The following is an 18356-nucleotide window of genomic DNA, read 5'->3' as shown; positions in this document are numbered from 1 at the left end:
TTAAAATCAGAAAAGACAAGGGATCTAATTCCTACAGAAAGCAAAATTACTCATAAGATTTTATGGCATTATGATTAGGATGACCAAACATTCTCTTTTACCTAGACATGTTCTCATTTTTTACCTTCTTGTCCATGTCCAGGCAATTCTTATTCTCGGTATGACCTCTTTTCAGGCTGTCGAAGTTTTTTTCATAATATGTTCTCAGTTTTTAAATCACATTTTCCGTCTCAGCACAATCCACTTCATATAAAAAAAAAAAATCAATTTTAAATCATGAATTAAGTCAAGCTTATTTATGGTATTTGCATTCAATTATGTCAACATTCCAAATTAAAATTTTGGCTACTGGGAAGGACGATAACTTAATTCTTGAGATCGCTGACATTATGGAAAATGTTTGTGAGAAGCTTCTGCATAGATTAGATTAAAAATTTATATCTTTAAAAACAAACGATACATTAACAAATGTCAGAAACGAAAACTTAGATAAAGATATTATGTTATTACATGTCATGTGGCAATGTTTCCCAAAGAATATGAATAATATGCTGTCAGGTCAGTACGTCTAAATATACGAGGTATAAAGTACATAATGTCTAATCAGCAATTATGTCTAATGAAAAATAAGTCTACAATTTATCCATGTACAAAGGAAAAAGGTGTCTGGTCAAAATGTCTAATTTTGAATTTAATCTAATCACAAATAATTTTTACTGATGCATGGTCTAATGTCGATATGTCTAATTCGAAACAACGTTTATCCAATGTTTAAAATCGAATAATGGGAAAAAGTCTCATGCCAAAATGTCTAATTTTGAATTAGGTTTAATCACAAGTAATGTCTACTGAAATACAGCCGAATGCTATAGTAACAATATCCATTAACTTCATGTTAATTGAAAAACAGGAGATAATTAACACTACAACTCCCAAATACTATCAATCTATCAGTTTTACCACTCTCTGATCCAACAAAACCATGTAATATTATCACACATTGCTTAATTGGAAACAATGTCTATTCAATAGCCTCAGTAAGTGATCACTCGTCCTAAGAACCTTATGCTTTGGGCTCAAATTGCAAACTGCACCATTAGAGGGAAATATATATCATGTATCACGATTACAGATATAAAAATTAAAAATGTAATTCTTACTGTGCATAAAAATATATTCTATATAAAATCTTTTACTGTGTATAAACATATAATTTTCTCTATTCAAACACTTCAGGAGTCGAAATCTGTTGCACATTTTTTACCTTTCACAGTTTCGACAACATTGGAAGTTAGATACAGATGTATTGGATATGATTATAAGTTAGAAATAGTTGTATCGAATTTCATTTTATATAAAGCATATTGATGTTAGACCCACTTTCTTAGACTTTCTGTCATTAGACAATATTGGAAGTTAGACATAGAGGTATTGGACAGGATTGTAAGTTATACATCATTGTAATGGACTTAATTTTACATTAGACTTATTCTTAATAGCGCTGCTTTCTTAGATCTTCTGTCATTAGGCCTGAGGAATTAGACATTATTGTATTAAACATTAAATCTTTAGATGTACTGACCACTAACCGAATAATATACATTATAGCAAATAAATAACATTGAATTATTTGATTAAAAAATTCTCAATTGTGACTCCACTGCCCTTTACTAGAGAGTCCTCTTTTTAGCTGAGAAATGTTCTCCTTTTAGATGTGAAGAATAAGGTGACCCTAGATGTGATGAAAAAGTGAAAATGATGATTAGGTCATAAAAGTATTAATTCTTGAATATGACTATAAAATGTCCCATTTTCTCTTTTGACTATTAAAAGTACTTCCGATTCAATTTAAGCACAATATTATCGATTCTTTCTATTATAAACCTCCTGCACTGTATCTGAATACTTCAATATCAATGGCAATCAACATATTTTTATCACGAGTCAATTGAGCTCGGAAGAGGGGAAGTGCTAAAAATAAACAAGAAAAAGGTTCTAATAAAAACAAAACCTGGAAATGTTCGTTACATAAATCATCACCAGTCACAAGCTCATCATAAGACAATTTAGATTGTAATTCACTGGAGAGAAATGATTTTTTCTCCCTATTTAAAATATTTCAGATATATGCTACAAAACAAATATGGAGCAGTAGTCATTAAGTTAGGCCGGGTGCACAAAGAATCAGATACAGTCCAGTGTGACACAACATTTTGTTCTTATGGTGGGGTGCGCACAGAATCAGACATGACAAGATGGTCACGAGCAGACATGAGGAGACAACATTGGATGACTCTTGAACTTGGTCGCAAGCAGACAATGACAACTGCAATGTACTGCGCATGCATGAGTAGCCACGTACATAATTACACACTTCCTCTATCTACAGATAGTATTGTTGTGTAGTGCACATTATTCAGAATGGAGCTCAATGCATATTAAATTGGTTGTTTTAGTACAGGGAAGCTATGTCCTATACAATCCCACTCTGAAACAATATCACTACAATAATGTGGTTTCTAAAAAATATGGGAGGAAATTTCAAATGAGATGAAAGCACCAGGTGAATAATAATTAGTAATAATAATTTGTAGTGTGTCTACTGGTCTGTTCTATACTATCACTTATTATTGATTTAATATATTTTTCATTATTGTGGCTCGTGAAGTAGTCATAAACATACAAAATGACGTTCGTGCACTACATTAGTAGTACCACATTTAATTATAAGACGCTTTCAATTGTATAGATTTTTAGGCATATTAGGACCCTTAGGAAGTAATAACCAATACAATGGAATTTCTGATACAGACAGTCTCATTCACTGATGTCATTTTCTAGCCTAGGCCAGTTTTCCAATTTCATACAACCAGCAAATCAGTTGTCACGAGCAGACTGTGTTAAGCTGTTGTCGTGAAACACTATAAAGCAAAATGTCGCATCGCAAAGAGCTGTGTCGCATCTGATTCTGTGTGCACCCGGCCTTATGCTTGAAATACAGAAGAGGTGGGAAGATAGAGTGGTGAGAGAGAGATACCTTTTCTTCGGATCATAAGATTTTTGCACCAAAGAATTTCTCAGAACCAACTGCAAGAATTCCTATGATTACTTACTCATCACAGTAATCTCAAAGAAATACAGCATTGGAAGTTATATTACTAGTTTTTAAGAAATCAGTCTCAAACAGTCAACTTCCAGCAGTGACTCAAGAGTCAATTGATTGCAGCCAGCATGAAGATAGGAAAAGCGCATATTTTGTTTTTAGTTCTTTTTTGCTTAATATGATAACAATGTAGCAACTGAAGTGTAGAAAAAATCAAAGACTGCTACATATAGTATATTATAATAAGTGCAGTAATAATTGAATATCAAAAGTTTATGAAAATGCATTATTTCGTATCAGTGAACACTTTGAATATATTTCATATATATGAAAAGTGACTAAAGCAGTGTTTTATATTACAGCCTACTTTTGCAGTTTTCGAGATGATGTCCTCTTACTGTAAATTACTTTTTATTCATTTCTTGCTTAAACGTTTATGAAAATTTCAATCGCGAAAAAATTCTACAGTTAGGAGTGAACTATAACTTTTTTTTTTTTTTTAAGACAAAGTACATCCATAAGACTTCAACAGTCGAATGTGCGGTTGTTCGTTATCTGAAGAGATAATGTAATTTTATAACAGTATTTTTTTTTTTTTTTTTTTACTTATGAACTACTTTTGTAGGAACATAATCTCAAAAAAAAAAACCTTAAATAAAAAGATTCTTGCAGAGTTATTCCATGAGATCTTGTTTTACTGTCAGCATTGCTATAATACTCTTTCATGTCTTAAAATGTAAATTAGTGACATATTTTGTATTTGTATGTACAATTCCGAGTATAATTCCTAATCGAGAGCTTTTTTGGCAATGATTGTAAGAGCAGAATTGTCTTCTTACATGTCTACCATAGTACCAGTACGTATGATTTTGCAACAAAGCAATAAGCTTTATTTACAATTTTAGTGTCTAAAATGATATGCAATAGGCCTATTGCTCTACATAAAATATAAATTTACATTACATTCTCTTTGTAAAGGTAAAGGTATCCCCGCAACATGCCATGAAGGCATTTGGGGGGCATGGTGGTAGAGCCCCACGCTTTCCATGACCTCGGCACTAGAATGAGGTGGTGTGGTCAGCACCACGCTCTGACCACCTTTTACTTGATACACTAGATTTTACTGGTGTTCACAGAGACAATTTTATTGTTTTAATATCAGACAGTGCGCCATATATGCTTTCTGCTGACAGGCGAATGGCTGTAGTTGCACCTTCAGGTCACTGTCAGCTTCTGCATTCTACATGTTGGACTCACGTATTGCATCTTTGTGCTGAAGAGATTAGATTTTCGCTAAAAATTGCTGATGAATTCATTGCAGCTGTTAAGGCTGCTTTAGCAAAAATTCCAGCCAGAAGGGAGAGATTGCTGGACTGCCTACAAGAAGCAGGAACATATGTTCTATCTCAGTTCCTGTAATAACCCACTGTGGGACATGACTGAAGGCAGGAAAATGTCATTGCATCAATTTCAATGCAGTCAAACATTGGAATGATTTGGAAGATGGTGAAGACAGTGCTGCTATAACAAACTTAAAGCAACTAGGTGAAAATAAAGAACTTGTACTTCAACTCAGAGCTATATTCTCAAATTTCTGATGGACTCTGCAATCAAATACACGTTTTGGAATCAGATAATCAAGATGCAACAAAGGTCTGGCTTCTTAGATCATCAGTTCTTCAGATGGTTCAAAGTTCAGGTGCAACATGTAAAAAATTGGCAGGATATATGAATGAACGTCATCTTGCTCTAAATTTCTGGAAGGAAGTTCAGAATTTAGATCCAAAATTAGCTGTTCCTAAGAAGATTTCTTCTGTTTTTACTTCAGATGAAGTGAAACATTTCTCTGCCATTGATGTTCCAGTGGAAGAAATATCAACATATGCAGCAATGGTACATGGAGAAAATTTGTCTTCAACTTCTGCCTTATCATTCTGGCAGAAACATTCCACCAAGATGCCTATCCTAAGTAAGTTGGCAATGAAGGCAATAAATTATGGTTCCTCCATCATCTGCTTCAGTTGAGAGAAGCTTTTCTACTCTCAATTGGATTTTGAACCTATACGGTCATGTCTGTTAGAAGAAAATCTACAGTCTCACTTACAACTTGCAATTAATCAAAATCAACTTCAAGAGGGTGTTTTTCATCTGGAGAGTGCGAGTGACAGTAACAAGGATGACTAGATTTTCATTCATTTCATAACTAGATTGCTTACAGTGTATTCTTTTATGAACTTAATACCTATTCTGCAAACTAACATCAGTGACAAAAAAAATTCAGTTCGATGATATACATTAACAGTATTTGACTTAAGTTTATTGGTATAAAAGACATCATTACGTATTATTTATGTTAAAAATTTTTAAAATAAAGCATAATTTGAAAAAAGATAAAGCATAATTATCAAAAAATAACGCATAATGTGAGTTGCTCTAATGATGACTAATGGACCATAAAGAGACTGGAGGATCTGGCAGTCTGGTAACGATTACAATGCACACTGCAATGTTCGTACTCTAACGCTTACAGCTTCTTTCCCTGGACTTAAAGACAACTAAAAATAAAGCTAAGATAAGAATCGTCGTCATCGTCATCACCATCATCATCTGTTAATTACTCATAGTGCTTCTGCAAAAATGACACTAAGCCAATGACGTATTTTATCTGTCGTATTTAGTGACTGTTTTTCTCATATTTAATTACTTGTAAGTCACATAAATTTCATCCTACAAATGCTTTAACATCTAATATCTAGTGATAACATTAATCTAACCTATCATCTCCTCCCTCTTCCTCCAAAGAGATGTAATTTTCTTATTTCTTATAGAGAGATATTTTATATTCTGATAAGAGTGAAGAACTACGTCACAAACTTTTCTACAGGTTTGAGACTCAAACTTGACTGTTTTATAGTAAGTGCTACATTCGACTTCGATGGTGCTACCCAAGCATGAAAGCATGCTGAGTGGACTTACAAAAAAAAAAAAAAAGTCTATTAGTAATATTCACGACAGTGAATTTTAAACTTATGTAATTTTAGTAACATTAATTGAAGTTATTTTTTTTTACTTTTTCTTTCAATTTAAAATAAATTAAATTATTAATTCATTGGTTTAATTCGAAAGCAAGTAACACATTCCTTTTCCACTGACAAATTTTTTAAAATTGCGATAAGCACATTCATAATAATTTTTAATTAAGGATGCATAAAACCTAATACTGTATTGATCATACACGATCTAGGCATCTTTATGGGTAACGACTTAAACTGGAATACTCAGGTTACCAACACATGCAAGAAAATACTTTCATACGCCATTCTCTTAAACACCTCAATAATCTTTTCAGTTTATCCTAAAAAAGAACCTTATTCAAATACTTGTGATGCCCCATTTCGATTACTGTGATTCTTTGTTAACCAATCTAAACACTAGCCTAGCTGAAAGACTGCAATGTGATGATAATGTGTCTATACGATTTATCTGTAATACTAGGAAATTTGACCATGTAATACAGACTCTCAAACTAACTCTCGTGAGTTCGTGTAAGGGAAAGAAGAATTATACATTCCTTGTCACTTCTATTCAAAATTCTACATACTTCTTCCAAATTATCTCGCATCACACTTTCAGTTCCTCACAACACCTAGTAATCAGCATCAATCGCTTCTTTTCATTCCTTGTCACAGAACTACTTTATACTCATCTCTTTTTACTGTAATATCATCTCACCTCTAGAATTCTTTACCTAGTGAAGTCAGGGATTGCCGGACATTATTACAATTTAAAACTAAATTAGAGCAGAGTGTTTTATTGCATGAACTCGAGTTTCAATAAGTTGCTAGATGTGATGTTTTGTATCTCAATGTAATAAACTGTCATAATAATTGAACTGTGTTATATATTATTAATTTTTTTGTTGTCTTTGCTAGTATATAAGTATAACAATTCTGATTAAGCTGTCATTATTTCTTTTGTACATTGTGTCACTTAAATTCTGCCATTATTGTTGTAGATTAATTGTTAATTTAATTTTAGTTTTTCTGTCTGTTTTAATTGTATTTGTATTTCTGGTAAATAAATAAAATACATTTCTTGGGATGAAGAGGGGAGCCTCCAAAACGTGGCTGACCTAGGGTTCAAGGTGCCCATTATTATGAAATTATTACACATTATACATTCGAAGTATATGAATAAATGATATGTACAACTTTCTGAAGAGATTCTGACATTATCTGAGTGACAGGCACTCGGCATTACCTGCATGGCACTTTTCATCTGCGAGATAATAGTGCTGCCCGCACTGCCTGGTTTCTTAGTGCGGGAGGCATCAGACTTTGAGCGTGGCCTGAAGGCATCTAGGATTGTAGCAGGCTTGCGAGATGGGGAGGAGGCCTGTTGTTGGTGTAATATATCATCCCCAGACTTGCGCCTTTGTCTTGAGCTTGATCCTGACGAAGATGATGTATTGTTGGCAGCACTGGATGGCGAGGGACTGGAAGAACCATGTCCCACATTTAGGTGCCGTGTGTGTGAGATACTCCATGTTCCTGCGAACAAGTGTGAAATGTGAAAACATCTAATAAAAGTCAAACTTTAATACATTTTCCATTTAATATACACATATTCACATCAAATGTACTAAATATGCATCTAATTAATTGACTTCTTGTAATGCCTACTTGAAAAAAATATTGGCAACTTCATATCTTACTTTAATATTTTATGGGAGTGTGTTTTCAATTACTCACTTCCAAATCAATTCTTAATTAGGCCTAATATGGCCACATCAGACATCTCTTCCAAAATTTTATTTAAAAAAATAGGGATAGGCTACTTTTCCTTGTAAAGCAACGTTCAATTTTTCATAACATGTGTGTGTCATTGGCACTACAGCTCGGATTGGACTCACCATTCGCAGCCATCTATATCCATCCTGTGCAACAATCTTTCAATTTCTACATCTCAATTTAGTCATATTTTCAATTCCATTAATACATCGTTCATATAGTAAGTCGATCTCTTCCCTTTGTCCCTAGAACTTCCATAAATTATTTCCTTTTATGGTTCAATTTCACATTTCGTGTGCTTAGTTTATTTTCTTACTGCTAAGTGCTAAGTGGCACTTACACTTGAAGCTGTGTTAACGATATTCCTTCCTGCTACTGAGGCTGTCAATGCTAGCTATAAATAACAATAAATAACATAAGACAAAGAGAAGACAAGCAGACTCACCCAGTTCCAATTGAAGAGGTTAAGTTTCCTACTGGGCCTGGCAGTTCATTCGAATGAAAATTTATTTTGTGGTGTTCGTGTGATTGTAATTGATGTTTCTCAGTTTTATATTCAACAGCAGGAGTTTGCTTAAATTTCTCACGAACTGACATAAGCCTACCAGAGATTGCTGAGAATTTTCAAAGTTACAAAGTTCTTAGTCTGCTACATTGTTTTTGTCATCTTGTTAGAAAATTTGGTGAAGGTTACTTATGTCCTTGGCACTAGAGAAAATTGTTAAAATACCTTGAAAATGCTTAGGATTTATGATATGGAGTAGTGGAAATTGGATAGCTGTAAGCCCGCCCAACACGCCCCAAATACGTACTTTACTTATATATACCAAATTCGTCGTGAGTGACTGATAATGGCCATATTTGCTGAATATGATTGTATTGTATTGTAGTGTATTTATTAACATTCCATGGTATTCATACATGCTTACAGCTAGAATATGGAACAAGTCAAAAAACTTAATACTATTATAAAATCTTAATTTATAGTCACAGTCTAGATGAAATATATACAGACGAGATTTACAATACAGTCTACTAGTACAACACATAGTTTTAGTATCAATTTCATGGTGTTATTGAATGTCATGAATTCACCTACAGAATAGAAGGCGTGAGAAATTAGGTACTTCTTTAATTTGGCCCTAAATAATTTTATGTTTTGAGTTTAATTTTTTATATCGATAGGGAGGCTATTAAAATTTTTTACTGCCATATAACGCACTCCTTCTTGATAGCACGATAGACTTGCCGATGGAGTATGAACGTCATTTTTTTGACGTGTATTTATGCTATGAACTGTTGAATTAGTTACAAAGTTTTCACGATTACATACGAGGAAGACTATTAATGAAAAGATATACTGACAAGCCATGGGCATTATTTGTAGTATTTTTAAAAATACTCCTACACGACTCCCTAGATTTCGCACCTACTATTATTCTACTATTATTTTACTATTTCACCCTCTTTTTTGTAATAGGAATATATTGTTACTATCTGTGGAATTTCCCCAGAATATTATTCCAAAACTCATTACCGAGTGGAAGTACGCATAGTATATTGTTTTTAAGGTATTGAAATTTACTATCTTTTGCATAGATCTAATAGCACAACAAGCTGAATTTAGTTTGGGGGCTTTCAATGTCGCCAACACCCCTCACATAATACTACACCTAATATAACCTAACCTCTCACCTAATACATATCTAATCTAATCTCTCACATAATATTACATAGGCTACCTAACCTCTCATATAATAATACACAGCTGTCACATAATACACACCTAATCTAATCTAACCTAACCTAATGTCACATAATACACACCTAATCTAACCTAACCTAATATCACATAATACACAGCTAACCTAACCTAATGTCACATAATACACATCTAATCTAACCTAATGTCACATAATGCACACCTCACCTAACCTAACCTAACCTAACCTAACCTAACCTGTCACATAATAATTACTACAAATCTGTAATAACCCTCCTCACGTTTAGTATCATTTCGTTTACTTAATGTTGCCTCCTTGGTGCATGTCGTGTCGGGAGTCATCTAGTGGAAGAAATGGAACGTGATGGTGGGCGACTCTAGTCTCCATTCTTCATAATTACATTTAGTTCGTTAAGCGATAATTCCATATACAAAGTGCAGTAAAAACTGAAATGTGTTGTGGCTGTGATAAAAGTGTTGAAAATTGGTTTATAGCGTCACATTGGCATGTTAAAAGTATTCGTTCAGTGGCCAGTGGATGCTATACCTCATCCGAAAATTTAAAAATAGTGAAAGTATTTAAAATAAAAGGGGGTACGAAAAGCGGCACACTTTGATCAAAAAAGCCTTAAACGAATAATCCTTTGTGCACGCTGTTTTTTTAAAATGTAACCATGTATCGTATATTTTAAATTTCAATGTAATAACAATGGTAATAGTGAGTGACCGCCAATGACATTATTCTGTCACCAACGGAGCCACCAGCGTAGCTCAGGCTATAGGCGAGTTTGCGTATTGATTCGTACCTGCACTCGGGCATGGGTTGATTAGGCCTACCTGGTTGAGTCATTCCCGAAGTTTCCCCCAACTGTGAATTTCAAGTAATGGCATAATGAGTCCTTGGCCTCATCTCGCCAAATACCATTAAACTATCACGAATTTCATCTGCGCAAAATAGCTAAATAACCTAGTAGTTGATACAGCGTCGTTTTAAACAACCAACTACAATCCATAGGCCTATAAGTTCCGTATGACAGCAACACAGTTATAGAGAGTTGAAGTGCAGCTTAGCAGTAAGGAAATAAAATGTGTGCACTATATTTTATAATTATTTTCACTTCATTACTGTTATATTTTTTATTTAGTATTATGTTAAGAATACGTTTGTAAAAACAGGTAAGAGATTACGATTACAGTATTTTTATTTTTCAAGCTACGGCAAAATTCATCTTAAACTTCAAATTGTCGCCACCAGAGCGCAAGAATTAACAATGTGCTGCCATCTATCAGTACGGATTCGTACTATGTGCACAGTAAACCTGCAACAAACAGTACTGGAGCTGACAATAGTTGTGTACAGTCCTATACTTGTTTTTTTGAAAGATGGGACATGACAGGAGCGTTGCGATCGGAAAAACAACTGAATGTCACATAGCGTGGTAGGCCTGTTGCTATGGTAACAACAGTTGAGTTGCCAACTTCCAGTTCCCACATGGCGAGTGCTTAATAGCTCTCTTGGCGACATTTATAGTGCACACAATGTTAGCACTGGTTCGTTTCGTCTTTGATTCTCTGTCGATTTTTGTATTGTTTTCCTACCTTCGCGTAAATTGTCAATGAATGTTTTAACGTCAGCCATCTTAACGACAATTGCTAGCTTCGATCAGCTGGCAGCGTGGTAGTCCATATTGGCAACATGGCACTGTAGTTCCAAGCTCGGCGCTTAACTGTCATGTCCCATCTTTCAAAAAAACAAGTATATATCATATACTCAGATTGCTCGGCCTTATAGGCTTTGACGGTAACAACTTTTGTCAGATTTACTATTCTGCCATCTAGTTGTTACGTAAGGAGGCACGCCATAACTCCCATTTGAATTCCTTTAGCGACTGTAATGCCACCTCGTGTTCGTATACGGAGAACAGATGGAGATCCTGGCGGTTGTTGTCTTCAAAGTGCTACCCATTTTAACATAGAGATGAACTATCTGTTATATATTGATCTGGGGTACAATCAAGGTTCATACGACAGACTATAGCATAGACAAACAGTCTATAGTACATACAGTCACGAAGCTTGAGGTGATTTTTTTCATTTCTCGCGATACAATGCTCCAAGCGGTTAGCAACTAAAGTTCAACTATCATTGGATGCATATTCCCTACGTATTGAGCTTCGTGACTGTTTGTACTAGACTGAGTTTCATACATACAATGTATGAGCCTTGGTGTACAGTAGGCCTATACTAGGAAGAGATTGGATGTTTGGCAGTAAAACCGACATACAAGAGAGGAAATTGAATCCAGAGATATTAAATTCAGATTGCATTCCTGTCAAACTAACTACTGTTGAAAATAGTGGTTAAGTATTTTGTACACGATTTTTAAAATGAATGGAGAAAATGTTTAAAATAGGAGTTACCAGGTACAATGAAGCATGTATACTTATTTTTTAACTGATATAAGAGTGCTGTGACAACCTGAAGATAGATCTTATAGAATTATACTATTTTTGTACCGTAAGTTAAAGGTTAAAGATGTCACCCGTGGATTTCCCCTCAGCAGAAACGTTTTCTTGCAATATTATGGTGATCATTTTTAAATCAGAGTTCTACGTTCATTTCATGCTTGTTTTGTTCCTTTCTTTATCGGAACGCAGTTCTCACCGGATCCTACAATATTCCGAAATTTGTAATACAAGATAAACGGTTTTAAATTATGTATGGAACGCCAATTTTATGGCATCAAGAGCAGTGCTTTTTTTCTGGAGAAAAAGGAGGTGGAGCTCTGCATAGAATATATTTTAGCGGATGGGGAGATGATTACTGTCCGGTGCACGGGAATTTTGTCATTTTAAACCTCCTTTTCGTCCAACTTCAAGACTTTGAAGACCTGAGCGGAGTTCAAAGAAAAAAAGCTTCATTATTTTCTCATCTCGGTTCCATTATGAAAAATATAACAGAAAGTTGACGGAATGGTGTTCCGGCGCGTTCTGCTAGAAAAAGCACTGATCAAGATTTGTAATATAGGATTTGGGTTGTGGTAAATATTAACAGTATATTGCAGAAAGGGATGCATGTATGTTTATAATTAGGGCTCGGATTTCTATGACATATACATTTTTATCCTGATCTCTTTTCACAAACTTAAGTTAAATTAAACACATTTCTAATGTCTTTATTTGTCCCATAAATGCATATTTTACTATATTTCAGCATGAAGTCATATTGTACCCAAAAATTGGTATAAAAGCATATTTGTGGTCATTACAATACTTGGTTTAAAAATTCTCCGACTATTATTCACACGTTTGGTGTCACTAATGGCAAGAGATTCTGCGTTGTGTTTGATTATTCATTTTGGATTTCCTTTCCTTAGAAATATTTTGTAGTTCAAAGGTAACTGAATTAGCCAGCAGCAAGTCAAAACACAAAGACAGAAGAATGTTAAGACTATGGCCAGATTGTTGCTGGTCGGTCTCACCTTCACCGCATTTACTCCTCCGAATACCTCACGCTTTAAGAGGTTTCAACCCCGCTGTTGCCAGGTAGTAATTCATAAACAACCGGTGACCTTGTTAACATAGCTGTAAAATAATTTGTGCGAGATCGTGCATATTTGCTTGTTTTCCGCACAGAACCAATACGCGGTAAGTGTGAAATACCACATTCAGTATTCCCAACGTAACACACATAACAATTTCCCTCTTCTTACCGCTTAAGCGCGACATTCATTTTACTGCTTTAGTCTTTTAACATATTATTTTTAGAGACGTTTAACATAGTAATAATTATAAACTGGAAACTTACCACTGCAATTTCACCTAAATTGCAATGTTAATTATTGTTTTTAAATATTTACAAAAATTAAGTAAAGTCTACTACTCCATGAAACTTATTGCATTCCTGATACAAGTAACATTAAGGAAGCCGTGAAAAAATCAACAAGATTCGAGGTGCCGATGTTATTACTGCAATATGTTATATAAATAATATTGTTACAATATTAAAATGAAAAATAAATCATTACATAACCTTACCGTTTGTTTTAAGTTCGCATTTATAGACTGGGGGGAAAAAAGGACAGACGTATATCACGGCCTGATGGAGTATAGTAAACAGAGAAAACATTTTATAGCAACAATGTTGAAGAAAGATATTTTGGCTTTCCGAAGTTGCCGTCATTAAACAGAAACCAAGATGGAGATTTCATTGCAACTAATTAGAAATTCGTCTTTCAGGTATGTAATAAACGATCTTCGCACAAAATAATGTAGAATGAGACGAATCTTGGTCGTCGGAAGTTAAAGTTCTACAGCGCGGTTCACTCGATATCGACGTAACGATACATAACATGAGAAATAGTACAAGAATTGTTACAAGGACCACAACAAGGACAAGTACCAGAATAAGGATCACGAAGAAGACTGCCATTTAAGGCCAGGATTTCACAACATAGCTCGAGTCCCAAAATATCATTGCTTCACTGTACCGAATGGCAAATGCCTGCTAAGGGATCTACATTCTGGACTGCTGCTATCACTGTCTTGTCTCGGTAGCTCATATAGTAGCGTGCCGGTTCCATTGTATAACCGAAACGTCTCGTGTTCGATCCCAGGTAAAACTTTTTTTTATTGAGGTGTAATTAATTTGTTCAGAGTTCCTCGACTGTCTAATTTGTCGAAAAATATGGAATAAGTTATGCCCAATTTCTGGTTCTTACAAGTGGGCTGAACCTCGTCAAAAAAATAAATCTTACTTGGAAGTTAAAAGTATTCTTCCTCAAACAAAAATCATAAGAAACAAAAAGAGACCTGTTAACTTAAAATCTTGTCCACATGCCATCAGCTTCTATTACAGCTCTAAGTCGATCCGGCATGGATGTCACGAGATTGTGAAATAAGTTCTGATCCCCGGCGAGATCTTCCCAGGTGTCAACAACTTGATCCCACAATTCGTCTCGATTTCGAGGGCGTCGGTGGGCATAGGTGGCTATCCTTCTCTTTTTCAATTCCGTCCATAAATTTTCGATGACATTCAAATCAGGTGACTTCGGAGGCCAATTAATGATTTCGATCTCGGGTCTCCTTTGAAACCATCTTTGAATGCTTGCAGCATAGTGCACGGGATGGTTATCCTGCTGGAACAGCAATGTTCCTTCGGGAAAACGTTCTCGGGCGGAGGGAAGGAATATATTTTCCAGAATGTGCTCGTAAGTTTCTGCATTAAACCGGCCATCGATGCGTTCTATAACGCCAGGTCCATCGTAAGACATCCACCCCCAACACGATATGCTAAAGCGCCCCGATCTTTCACGTCGGTGCACATAGCGCTGATCATGTCGGAGACCATCCTCACGATAGACACGGACAGGACCTTCGTAATCACTCGAGATGGTTGTTTCGTCGGAGAAAATTACATTTCTCCAATCGAAATCCACTCGATTGGTAGCGAAGGCAAGACGGTCGACAGCTTGTGCTTCCCCCAATATTTCCATTTGCGCAGCCCTCCGGCTCCTAATACCGCGGTTCCTCAACCTGCTGATCACAGTCTGTGAAGAGCCGGGAAAGTTAGATGCTGCTCTTATTTCGTTAGCAGTCAGAAAGGGGTCCTGTCGAACTGTCTCGAATAAAAGAGCATCCTCTTCCAATGAAGAAATCCGCGGACGCCCAGGAATAGGGCGATTTCCGACCTCCCCAAAATTTTGGTAACGATGAACTGTACTTCCAGGAACAAAGACCAAACGGCCAGCAGATCTAGCCCCATATCCAGCCTCAACTAGAGCTATAACTCGCTGTCTCATGTCACGTCGGTTCGCCATTACAATGAGAAATGAGAGATGACGATAATACTTTAGTGTAGACAATGACTATTTAACATGATATAGAATTATTGAAATAAGAGGCATCTTGCATAGTAAGAGTTAATAAATCAACCCTAAATTAAATATCTAAATAACAGGATATAACAGGAAGTCCAATTGTTGCGAAACTAATCAAATTACATTAAATAAACAAACCCCAAGTTATGACACCACATTGCTACAGCTAAATTGTATGTTATTAACATAAGCATTGAATAGGTCCGTGGTTGTGCGTTGGACGACAAAACCAAACATCGAAAGTTCGAATCTTGCCGAGGAATGTAACTTCTTGCTTTTTATAATGTAAATCAGACTTATAACTACAATCATTCATATTTCTTACATTATTTATTAATATTTATAGCCAACATTGAATTTGTAAAGAAAAGACTTTAGAAATCTCATATGGAATTTGTGATCTGTAGTGACATAAACATAGATTATCTCTCGGAACTTTTCCGTAAAAGTAAATTAAATTCACTCCTTGAAACTGGAAACCTTATTCGTAGGGTCATTTTCCCATAGCATACAAGCTGAAGTAACACAGCCATTGATAAACGTTTTGTACACAGAATTAGACTGAATTCCTATTCGACAGAACCTATAATCAATGGCTTGTCTGACCATGATAAACAAATCCTATGTGTTTCCAATGTCACTGAACAATTTCAAAATATTAATTTAAAAACTAAGAAAGGATCGTAATTGCTGTATCTAGTGATTATTTACATTTATGTCTACAAAATGAATCTTGGAAAAACATATATGATACTGGTACTACTGATATTAAGAGTAAATATATTGAATTTTTCACTTAATTTCATAATCACTTCAGTGGATGTTCTCCACTCAATGTTGTGAAAAAATTCAAAAGTTAAAACATGTAGATAACGCAGGGACTTCAAAATCTCATGTATTAAAAAGAAGAATCTATATGTAATGAGTTGCAATGTAATGATCTTCATGTTCTTAAATACTGCAAGAAGTACAGTGTAATTTATCAAAAATTATGAAAGAGGGAAATAGAATATATTTGAGTAGAAAAGTACAAAATTCAGATAATGCAATTAAACCTATTCGTAATATTATTAAATTTAAACTTGTAGATATCCTAAGAAAGAAAATATTTTTTCATTAAAACCAATGATTATAAAGTAGAGGATCCCAAATCTATTGCAAATTCTTTTAACGTATTATAGTATATAGTACAGAAATATTATTGACAACTTAAACATTCAAGATTTTGCAAAAGATACTGCAATTGGTTACTTAACAGATGTATTTAATAATAATTATTAATATATGTAATTAGTCAATAACTGCAATAGTGCTTATACATTCAATCATAACATGAATAAAATTGAATGCAAACACGTAGATAAAATAGTTAAAATTAACTGCAGGGGTGAGAATGAAATAATCCAAAGCCATACTTTTAACAAAAATTGTTTTTTGCGAGTGCATTTCTTACACATATGGGAAAGCTATTAATAAATTATTGTAATAATTACTCAACAAATGACATAGCCTAAGGACTCTAAACCTTTGTAAAAGTTTGTCTATTATTATATATTTTTTAAATTTCATTTTAATTGTTAGTTTTTAATATATATGCATTTACATTGTATATATGTGTGTGTATAAATGCATTCATTAGATTAACGTTTATAATATTATAACTTGTAATTTTGTATTGTTTGCGATCATTAACACTTAATCTCAGGACTTTGTAAAACTATATTTCAACGTGACTTAGCTATTTCAACGTTATTTAGACAAAAAAAAATTGTTGTGTAGACTAAGAATCGAACTCGCACTCTTCTACACAACACGCAGAAGTCTTACCGTCTGAGCTATGGAAACGACATGAAAGGTTTCCTTTCTGTCCGGAGTGTCGATCTAGTCATGAAGGTCCATTGTCGATTTAACTACACGATTTATGTATATATTTATCTTTTATTTACGTAATATTATCATATTTTTTGCAGTTTTTTAATTGAATTTCGGAACGATGCTAGTAACAAACCAAATAGCCTGAATTTAAGTAACTCAATATTCGTTATCTTGTGTATCGGTGCTCTGGTCTCCGATCATGCGCAGTGTCTTACATCTGAGACTTAAGAATATTCAACCGTCTCATCCTTTTCCAGGGAAACTGTACGATACACGAACGTTATGTTTGTTTTCGTATTCTCGGAAATTAAAAAAGCTCAACTACGTTTCGCTTTTTCAATCTTTTCCTCGAACATGAAAACGTCAACATACCGCTCTTGTAACGTATATTACTATAGTCATGCAGAGGAAAGATGTTGGACATTTTTCGCCCTTCTTTTCTCCCCTTTGTATTTCTTATAAGGTAAACAGTCCGCTATGGCCAATAAAATGAGTTAATATTCAAAAACAATTTTATAGAATGGTAAATAAAAAAGTTTTAAGTAATCTTTCTTTTTATAATATTTAACTTTATTTAATTTGTTTTGAGTCATATTTCCAAGTTCTTGTGACATATTGTGGCATTTTTGTGGCATAAGAAGGCATATTTCCACATATTTAGTCATATAAATCCAAGCCCTAGTTACAATATGTAAGGAACTAAATGAATGCAGCATTTCGACTCGTTTCTTACAAAATTAAGTAGGTACCTACCTACTCTCTTCCAAGAAGGAACCGGAGAGGGTTCTACCCAAATTAGTTCCAAAGTTCCCAAAACATAGGAACTCTGGCCATCTACCTACACACGCCATGGCATGTATACGGACATTTACCTCTTTTACAATAAAATAGAGTTCGGAAACATCTCCTGTAATAACGAAAATATGTTAAATTAGAAAGTAAGCGTTGGATTATTATGAGGTATAACCAACTATCAAACGAAATGAA

The 18356-nt window shown here is 34.5% G+C and overlaps 1 protein-coding gene across 2 annotated transcripts in view; it reads right to left on the bottom strand.

The window, feature by feature from the left end:
* The window catches only part of SNF4Agamma (SNF4/AMP-activated protein kinase gamma subunit), a 1170361-nt gene that overhangs the window by 556707 nt on the left and 595298 nt on the right, over positions 1 to 18356 (bottom strand). For both annotated transcript variants that reach the window (XM_069834748.1, XM_069834749.1), the window contains one exon: positions 7364 to 7653. In XM_069834748.1, coding sequence (XP_069690849.1) covers positions 7364 to 7653 — 290 coding nt within the window. The remainder of the gene's footprint in view (positions 1 to 7363; positions 7654 to 18356) is intronic.

This window comes from Periplaneta americana, chromosome 9 (assembly GCF_040183065.1).
Source record: "Periplaneta americana isolate PAMFEO1 chromosome 9, P.americana_PAMFEO1_priV1, whole genome shotgun sequence".
NCBI lineage: Eukaryota > Metazoa > Arthropoda > Insecta > Blattodea > Blattidae > Periplaneta > Periplaneta americana.
This window is presented reverse-complemented; position numbering and strand designations above follow the sequence as displayed.